We start from the raw sequence: 10,749 nt of genomic DNA, 5'->3' as shown, positions 1-10,749 counted from the left end.
GGATGTGCAGGTTAGGGTGGATTGGCCGTGCTAAATTGTCCCATCGTACTCAGGCGTGTGTAGGTTAGGGTGGATTGGCCGTGCTAAATTACCCATAGTGCCCAGAGATGTGCAGGTTAGGGTGGATTGGCCGTGCTAAATTACCCATAGTGCCCATGGATGTGCAGGTTAGGGTGGATTGGCCATGCTAAATTACCCATAGTGCCCAGGGATGTGCAGGTTAGGGTGGATTGGCCACGCTAAATTACCCATAGTGCCTAGGCTAGCTGAGGCAGCTATGGTAGCTGCTGGGTTATAGGGTCAGGTCGATGGGACTGGGTTGGGATGCTCTCCAGAGGTATCAGTGTTGACCTGATGGGCCGAATGGCCCCACTGCGATGGGGTTCTGTGATAACCAATGCCCCGTTGTCACCAGTCTCACACAGCGCTGTTGTGACTCCATGTGACTCCAGGCCCACTCTCAACCGCCACCCCTCTCCCCCCCAACCCTGGGGCAACGAGGGATGGGTCACACATGGATTGGCCAATGGGAACCACAAACCCGCAGGTGATGGGGAAGACAGAAAATGAGTATTCGCCCGTGAGGGAGTGAGAGAATTTGGCCAAATTAATCGTGATATCTCGGAAAGATTCCAGGTTTCAGGAGAGGATAGAATAGGGCCCCCTCAAAGACCAGCAAGGCGGCCTTTGTGTGGAGCCACAGAAAGTGGGGGAGATACTAAACGAGTAGTTTGCATCAGTATTTACTGTGGAAAAGGATATGGAAGATATAGACCGTAGGGAAATAGATGGTGACATCTTGCAATATGTCCAGATTACAGAGGAGGAAGTGCTGGATGTCTTGAAACGGGTAAAGGTGGATAAATCCCCAGGACCTGATCAGGTGTACCCGAGAACTCTGTGGGGAAGCTAGAGAAGTGATTGCTGGGCCTCTTGCTGAGATATTTGTATCATCGATAGTCACAGGTGAGGTGCCGGAAGACTGGAGCTTGGCAAACGTGGTGCCGTTGTTTAAGAAGGGTGGTAAGGACCAGCCAGGGAATTATAGACTGGTGAGCCTGACCTCGGTGTTGGAGGGAATCCTGAGGGACAGGATGTACATGTATTTGGAAAGACAAGGACTGATTCGGGATAGTCAACATGGCTTTGTGCGTGGGAAATCATGTCTCACAAACTTGATTGAGTTTTTTGAAGAAGTAACAAAGAGGATTGATGAGGGCAGAGCTGTAGATGTGATCTACATGGAGGTTAGATCTCATGGAATACAGAGAGAACTAGCCATTTGGATACAGAACTGGCTCAAAGGTAGAAGACAGAGGGTGGTGGTGGAGGGTTGTTTTTCAGACTGGAGGCCTGTGACCAGTGGAGTGCCACAAGGATCGGTGCGACGTACACCCCCTACCCCATAGAGACCCTCCTCGACACACCCTACCCCATAGGGACCCTCCTCGACACACCCTACCCCATAGGGACTCTCCTCGACACCCCCCTACCCCATAGGGACCCTCCCGTACACCCCGCTACCCCATAGAGACCCTCCCGTACACCCCCTACCCCATAGAGACCCTCCTCGACACACCCTACCCCATAGGGACTCTCCTCGACACCCCCCTACCCCATAGGGACCCTCCCGTACACCCCGCTACCCCATAGAGACCCTCCCGTACACCCCCTACCCCATAGAGACCCTCCTCGACACACCCTACCCCATAGGGACTCTCCTCGACACCCCCCTACCCCATAGGGACCCTCCCGTACACCCCGCTACCCCATAGAGACCCTCCCGTACACCCCCTACCCCATAGAGACCCTCCTCGACACACCCTACCCCATAGGGACCCTCCTCGACACACCCTACCCCATAGGGACTCTCCTCGACACCCCCCTACCCCATAGGGACCCTCCCGTACACCCCGCTACCCCATAGAGACCCTCCCGTACACCCCCTACCCCATAGAGACCCTCCTCGACACACCCTACCCCATAGGGACTCTCCTCGACACCCCCCTACCCCATAGGGACCCTCCCGTACACCCCGCTACCCCATAGAGACCCTCCCGTACACCCCCTACCCCATAGAGACCCTCCTCGACACACCCTACCCCATAGGGACTCTCCTCGACACCCCCCTACCCCATAGGGACCCTCCCGTACACCCCGCTACCCCATAGAGACCCTCCCGTACACCCCCTACCCCATAGAGACCCTCCTCGACACACCCTACCCCATAGGGACCCTCCTCGACACACCCTACCCCATAGGGACTCTCCTCGACACCCCCCTACCCCATAGGGACCCTCCCGTACACCCCGCTACCCCATAGAGACCCTCCCGTACACCCCCTACCCCATAGAGACCCTCCTCGACACACCCTACCCCATAGGGACTCTCCTCGACACCCCCCTACCCCATAGGGACCCTCCCGTACACCCCGCTACCCCATAGAGACCCTCCCGTACACCCCCTACCCCATAGAGACCCTCCTCGACACACCCTACCCCATAGGGACTCTCCTCGACACCCCCCTACCCCATAGGGACCCTCCCGTACACCCCGCTACCCCATAGAGACCCTCCCGTACACCCCCTACCCCATAGAGACCCTCCTCGACACACCCTACCCCATAGGGACCCTCCTCGACACACCCTACCCCATAGGGACTCTCCTCGACACCCCCCTACCCCATAGGGACCCTCCCGTACACCCCGCTACCCCATAGAGACCCTCCCGTACACCCCCTACCCCATAGAGACCCTCCTCGACACACCCTACCCCATAGGGACTCTCCTCGACACCCCCCTACCCCATAGGGACCCTCCCGTACACCCCGCTACCCCATAGAGACCCTCCCGTACACCCCCTACCCCATAGAGACCCTCCTCGACACACCCTACCCCATAGGGACTCTCCTCGACACCCCCCTACCCCATAGGGACCCTCCCGTACACCCCGCTACCCCATAGAGACCCTCCCGTACACCCCCTACCCCATAGAGACCCTCCTCGACACACCCTACCCCATAGGGACCCTCCTCGACACACCCTACCCCATAGGGACTCTCCTCGACACCCCCCTACCCCATAGGGACCCTCCCGTACACCCCGCTACCCCATAGAGACCCTCCCGTACACCCCCTACCCCATAGAGACCCTCCTCGACACACCCTACCCCATAGGGACTCTCCTCGACACCCCCCTACCCCATAGGGACCCTCCCGTACACCCCGCTACCCCATAGAGACCCTCCCGTACACCCCCTACCCCATAGAGACCCTCCTCGACACACCCTACCCCATAGGGACTCTCCTCGACACCCCCCTACCCCATAGGGACCCTCCCGTACACCCCGCTACCCCATAGAGACCCTCCCGTACACCCCCTACCCCATAGAGACCCTCCTCGACACACCCTACCCCATAGGGACCCTCCTCGACACACCCTACCCCATAGGGACTCTCCTCGACACCCCCCTACCCCATAGGGACCCTCCCGTACACCCCGCTACCCCATAGAGACCCTCCCGTACACCCCCTACCCCATAGAGACCCTCCTCGACACACCCTACCCCATAGGGACTCTCCTCGACACCCCCCTACCCCATAGGGACCCTCCCGTACACCCCGCTACCCCATAGAGACCCTCCCGTACACCCCCTACCCCATAGAGACCCTCCTCGACACACCCTACCCCATAGGGACTCTCCTCGACACCCCCCTACCCCATAGGGACCCTCCCGTACACCCCGCTACCCCATAGAGACCCTCCCGTACACCCCCTACCCCATAGAGACCCTCCTCGACACACCCTACCCCATAGGGACCCTCCTCGACACACCCTACCCCATAGGGACTCTCCTCGACACCCCCCTACCCCATAGGGACCCTCCCGTACACCCCGCTACCCCATAGAGACCCTCCCGTACACCCCCTACCCCATAGAGACCCTCCTCGACACACCCTACCCCATAGGGACTCTCCTCGACACCCCCCTACCCCATAGGGACCCTCCCGTACACCCCGCTACCCCATAGAGACCCTCCCGTACACCCCCTACCCCATAGAGACCCTCCTCGACACACCCTACCCCATAGGGACTCTCCTCGACACCCCCCTACCCCATAGGGACCCTCCCGTACACCCCGCTACCCCATAGAGACCCTCCCGTACACCCCCTACCCCATAGAGACCCTCCTCGACACACCCTACCCCATAGGGACCCTCCTCGACACACCCTACCCCATAGGGACTCTCCTCGACACCCCCCTACCCCATAGGGACCCTCCCGTACACCCCGCTACCCCATAGAGACCCTCCCGTACACCCCCTACCCCATAGAGACCCTCCTCGACACACCCTACCCCATAGGGACTCTCCTCGACACCCCCCTACCCCATAGGGACCCTCCCGTACACCCCGCTACCCCATAGAGACCCTCCCGTACACCCCCTACCCCATAGAGACCCTCCTCGACACACCCTACCCCATAGGGACTCTCCTCGACACCCCCCTACCCCATAGGGACCCTCCCGTACACCCCGCTACCCCATAGAGACCCTCCCGTACACCCCCTACCCCATAGAGACCCTCCTCGACACACCCTACCCCATAGGGACCCTCCTCGACACACCCTACCCCATAGGGACTCTCCTCGACACCCCCCTACCCCATAGGGACCCTCCCGTACACCCCGCTACCCCATAGAGACCCTCCCGTACACCCCCTACCCCATAGAGACCCTCCTCGACACACCCTACCCCATAGGGACTCTCCTCGACACCCCCCTACCCCATAGGGACCCTCCCGTACACCCCGCTACCCCATAGAGACCCTCCCGTACACCCCCTACCCCATAGAGACCCTCCTCGACACACCCTACCCCATAGGGACTCTCCTCGACACCCCCCTACCCCATAGGGACCCTCCCGTACACCCCGCTACCCCATAGAGACCCTCCCGTACACCCCCTACCCCATAGAGACCCTCCTCGACACACCCTACCCCATAGGGACCCTCCTCGACACACCCTACCCCATAGGGACTCTCCTCGACACCCCCCTACCCCATAGGGACCCTCCCGTACACCCCGCTACCCCATAGAGACCCTCCCGTACACCCCCTACCCCATAGAGACCCTCCTCGACACACCCTACCCCATAGGGACTCTCCTCGACACCCCCCTACCCCATAGGGACCCTCCCGTACACCCCGCTACCCCATAGAGACCCTCCCGTACACCCCCTACCCCATAGAGACCCTCCTCGACACACCCTACCCCATAGGGACTCTCCTCGACACCCCCCTACCCCATAGGGACCCTCCCGTACACCCCGCTACCCCATAGAGACCCTCCCGTACACCCCCTACCCCATAGAGACCCTCCTCGACACACCCTACCCCATAGGGACCCTCCTCGACACACCCTACCCCATAGGGACTCTCCTCGACACCCCCCTACCCCATAGGGACCCTCCCGTACACCCCGCTACCCCATAGAGACCCTCCCGTACACCCCCTACCCCATAGAGACCCTCCTCGACACACCCTACCCCATAGGGACTCTCCTCGACACCCCCCTACCCCATAGGGACCCTCCCGTACACCCCGCTACCCCATAGAGACCCTCCCGTACACCCCCTACCCCATAGAGACCCTCCTCGACACACCCTACCCCATAGGGACTCTCCTCGACACCCCCCTACCCCATAGGGACCCTCCCGTACACCCCGCTACCCCATAGAGACCCTCCCGTACACCCCCTACCCCATAGAGACCCTCCTCGACACACCCTACCCCATAGGGACCCTCCTCGACACACCCTACCCCATAGGGACTCTCCTCGACACCCCCCTACCCCATAGGGACCCTCCCGTACACCCCGCTACCCCATAGAGACCCTCCCGTACACCCCCTACCCCATAGAGACCCTCCTCGACACACCCTACCCCATAGGGACTCTCCTCGACACCCCCCTACCCCATAGGGACCCTCCCGTACACCCCGCTACCCCATAGAGACCCTCCCGTACACCCCCTACCCCATAGAGACCCTCCTCGACACACCCTACCCCATAGGGACTCTCCTCGACACCCCCCTACCCCATAGGGACCCTCCCGTACACCCCGCTACCCCATAGAGACCCTCCCGTACACCCCCTACCCCATAGAGACCCTCCTCGACACACCCTACCCCATAGGGACCCTCCTCGACACACCCTACCCCATAGGGACTCTCCTCGACACCCCCCTACCCCATAGGGACCCTCCCGTACACCCCGCTACCCCATAGAGACCCTCCCGTACACCCCCTACCCCATAGAGACCCTCCTCGACACACCCTACCCCATAGGGACTCTCCTCGACACCCCCCTACCCCATAGGGACCCTCCCGTACACCCCGCTACCCCATAGAGACCCTCCCGTACACCCCCTACCCCATAGAGACCCTCCTCGACACACCCTACCCCATAGGGACTCTCCTCGACACCCCCCTACCCCATAGGGACCCTCCCGTACACCCCGCTACCCCATAGAGACCCTCCCGTACACCCCCTACCCCATAGAGACCCTCCTCGACACACCCTACCCCATAGGGACCCTCCTCGACACACCCTACCCCATAGGGACTCTCCTCGACACCCCCCTACCCCATAGGGACCCTCCCGTACACCCCGCTACCCCATAGAGACCCTCCCGTACACCCCCTACCCCATAGAGACCCTCCTCGACACACCCTACCCCATAGGGACTCTCCTCGACACCCCCCTACCCCATAGGGACCCTCCCGTACACCCCGCTACCCCATAGAGACCCTCCCGTACACCCCCTACCCCATAGAGACCCTCCTCGACACACCCTACCCCATAGGGACTCTCCTCGACACCCCCCTACCCCATAGGGACCCTCCCGTACACCCCGCTACCCCATAGAGACCCTCCCGTACACCCCCTACCCCATAGAGACCCTCCTCGACACACCCTACCCCATAGGGACCCTCCTCGACACACCCTACCCCATAGGGACTCTCCTCGACACCCCCCTACCCCATAGGGACCCTCCCGTACACCCCGCTACCCCATAGAGACCCTCCCGTACACCCCCTACCCCATAGAGACCCTCCTCGACACACCCTACCCCATAGGGACTCTCCTCGACACCCCCCTACCCCATAGGGACCCTCCCGTACACCCCGCTACCCCATAGAGACCCTCCCGTACACCCCCTACCCCATAGAGACCCTCCTCGACACACCCTACCCCATAGGGACTCTCCTCGACACCCCCCTACCCCATAGGGACCCTCCCGTACACCCCGCTACCCCATAGAGACCCTCCCGTACACCCCCTACCCCATAGAGACCCTCCTCGACACACCCTACCCCATAGGGACCCTCCTCGACACACCCTACCCCATAGGGACTCTCCTCGACACCCCCCTACCCCATAGGGACCCTCCCGTACACCCCGCTACCCCATAGAGACCCTCCCGTACACCCCCTACCCCATAGAGACCCTCCTCGACACACCCTACCCCATAGGGACTCTCCTCGACACCCCCCTACCCCATAGGGACCCTCCCGTACACCCCGCTACCCCATAGAGACCCTCCCGTACACCCCCTACCCCATAGAGACCCTCCTCGACACACCCTACCCCATAGGGACTCTCCTCGACACCCCCCTACCCCATAGGGACCCTCCCGTACACCCCGCTACCCCATAGAGACCCTCCCGTACACCCCCTACCCCATAGAGACCCTCCTCGACACACCCTACCCCATAGGGACCCTCCTCGACACACCCTACCCCATAGGGACTCTCCTCGACACCCCCCTACCCCATAGGGACCCTCCCGTACACCCCGCTACCCCATAGAGACCCTCCCGTACACCCCCTACCCCATAGAGACCCTCCTCGACACACCCTACCCCATAGGGACTCTCCTCGACACCCCCCTACCCCATAGGGACCCTCCCGTACACCCCGCTACCCCATAGAGACCCTCCCGTACACCCCCTACCCCATAGAGACCCTCCTCGACACACCCTACCCCATAGGGACTCTCCTCGACACCCCCCTACCCCATAGGGACCCTCCCGTACACCCCGCTACCCCATAGAGACCCTCCCGTACACCCCCTACCCCATAGAGACCCTCCTCGACACACCCTACCCCATAGGGACCCTCCTCGACACACCCTACCCCATAGGGACTCTCCTCGACACCCCCCTACCCCATAGGGACCCTCCCGTACACCCCGCTACCCCATAGAGACCCTCCCGTACACCCCCTACCCCATAGAGACCCTCCTCGACACACCCTACCCCATAGGGACTCTCCTCGACACCCCCCTACCCCATAGGGACCCTCCCGTACACCCCGCTACCCCATAGAGACCCTCCCGTACACCCCCTACCCCATAGAGACCCTCCTCGACACACCCTACCCCATAGGGACTCTCCTCGACACCCCCCTACCCCATAGGGACCCTCCCGTACACCCCGCTACCCCATAGAGACCCTCCCGTACACCCCCTACCCCATAGAGACCCTCCTCGACACACCCTACCCCATAGGGACCCTCCTCGACACACCCTACCCCATAGGGACTCTCCTCGACACCCCCCTACCCCATAGGGACCCTCCCGTACACCCCGCTACCCCATAGAGACCCTCCCGTACACCCCCTACCCCATAGAGACCCTCCTCGACACACCCTACCCCATAGGGACTCTCCTCGACACCCCCCTACCCCATAGGGACCCTCCCGTACACCCCGCTACCCCATAGAGACCCTCCCGTACACCCCCTACCCCATAGAGACCCTCCTCGACACACCCTACCCCATAGGGACTCTCCTCGACACCCCCCTACCCCATAGGGACCCTCCCGTACACCCCGCTACCCCATAGAGACCCTCCCGTACACCCCCTACCCCATAGAGACCCTCCTCGACACACCCTACCCCATAGGGACTCTCCTCGACACCCCCCTACCCCATAGGGACCCTCCCGTACACCCCGCTACCCCATAGAGACCCTCCCGTACACCCCCTACCCCATAGAGACCCTCCTCGACACACCCTACCCCATAGGGACTCTCCTCGACACCCCCCTACCCCATAGGGAACCTCCCGTACACCCCCCTACCCCATAGGGACCCTCCCGTACACCCCTCTACCCCATAGGGACCCTCGCTGCGCTCCCCCCAGTGTGCCCGTCCGCCTCAGGGCGGGGGGGTTACGTACAGATACAGGCGGCAGCGATGAGACGGGCAGCGAGGTAAGGCTGCTGGCAGGTGGGGAAGGCGGGCTGCACCAGGTAGTTGGCGAAGGTGATGGCGATGATGGCCTGGCTGGTGGGCTCGATGATCAGCAGGGAGGTCCAGAGCCGCACGAAGGCGATGAACCCGCCGAAGGCCTCCAGGATGTAGGCGTAGCTGGCGCCCGACTTGGTGATCGTGGTGCCCAGCTCGGCGTAGCAGAGGGCGCCGAAGATGGAGAAGAGCCCTCCGACCGCCCACACCACCAGCGAGAGGCCATAGGAGGCGCTGTACATCAGCACCCCCTTGGGCGAGACGAAGATGCCTGAGCCGATCATGTTGCCCACGATGAGGCAGACGCCGTTGACCAGGGAGATCTCCTTCTTCAGCTGCATGGCCTCACCGGGGCGCGAGGGAGCCAGCTCCCGGCTCGGGGAGCACTCCCGCTCCCGCCCGGCCACGTAGGCGGCGCAGATATCGGGCACCGCGGCGGCCTGACCCCTCATGGCTGTCTCCTCATCGCCGACCTCCGTCTAACGTCTACGCCGGAAAGAGAGAAAGGAGACTGTTAGAGCAACTAGGTCAGGGGGATGGTACCAGGGCTCCATCCTTCCGGCCAACAGACTCTGTTTATTGTTCCAGATTGACAGTTCACTGCCAGAAACAAACTGTGTTCATTGTTCGGAATTGACAGTTCACTGTCAGAAACAAACTGTGTTCATTGTTCGGAATTGACAGTTCACTGTCAGAAACAGACTCGTTTCATTGTTTGGGATTGACAGTTCACTGTCAGAAACAGACCCTGTTCATTGTTAGGGATTGACAGTTCACTGTCAGAAACAGACACTGTCCATTGTTCGGGATTGACAGTTCACTGTCAGAAACAGATCCTATTCATTGTTAGTGATTGACAGTTCACTGTCAGAAACAGACCCTGTTCATTGTTAGTGATCGACAGTTCACTGTCAGAAACAGACCCTGTTCATTGTTAGTGATTGACAGTTCACTGTCAGAAATAGACTCTGTTCATTGTTAGGGATTGACAGTTCACTGTCAGAAACAGACTCTATTTATGGTGAGAGATTGTGGTGTCCGTACGAATAAATTGCTGTGGTCATATGCCAATCGGCAGAACCAATCCGGCAGAGAGCTGGTCAGAAATGAAAAGGATAGCGTCCCTTTTTGATTTTCTTAAAAACCTTCTCCTATGTTTTTGGTTGCACTTCAGTCCCACGCTCCTGATCTTTGGGCACCCGGTACGGAGGAGGGAGGGCAGGTCTGAAGACCTCTTCGTGGGTCTGCTCCTGGGCCTGGCCAAACTGGCCATCAACAGGTCCAGGCAGTGGGCCGTGAAGGGGGTCGTTAGGGCCGACTGCCTGCCCCTCTTCCGCGGTTTCGTTAGAGCCCGGGTGTCCTTGGAGAAGGAGCACACGGGGTCCACCAACACCCTGGAGTTGTTCAGGGAGAGGTGGGCGCCGCAGGGAGTGGAGTGCATCA

The 10,749-nt window shown here is 61.0% G+C and overlaps 1 protein-coding gene across 1 annotated transcript in view; it reads right to left on the bottom strand.

Moving 5' to 3' along the window:
• LOC122546817 (Y+L amino acid transporter 1-like) overlaps positions 1-9,807 on the bottom strand; it is an 11,520-nt gene extending 1,713 nt beyond the window's left edge. The window contains exon 1 of the mRNA XM_043685442.1: positions 9,234-9,807. Within this exon, the coding sequence (XP_043541377.1) occupies positions 9,234-9,758 (525 nt within the window). The 5' untranslated portion in view covers positions 9,759-9,807. The remainder of the gene's footprint in view (positions 1-9,233) is intronic.
• Positions 9,808-10,749: the final 942 nt, after the last annotated feature.

The sequence above is a fragment of the Chiloscyllium plagiosum genome, unplaced genomic scaffold (genome assembly GCF_004010195.1).
Source record: "Chiloscyllium plagiosum isolate BGI_BamShark_2017 unplaced genomic scaffold, ASM401019v2 scaf_2482, whole genome shotgun sequence".
In the NCBI taxonomy this organism is placed as follows: domain Eukaryota; kingdom Metazoa; phylum Chordata; class Chondrichthyes; order Orectolobiformes; family Hemiscylliidae; genus Chiloscyllium; species Chiloscyllium plagiosum.
Note: the sequence above shows the minus strand (reverse complement) of the source record. Positions and strands in the feature narration are given on the sequence as shown.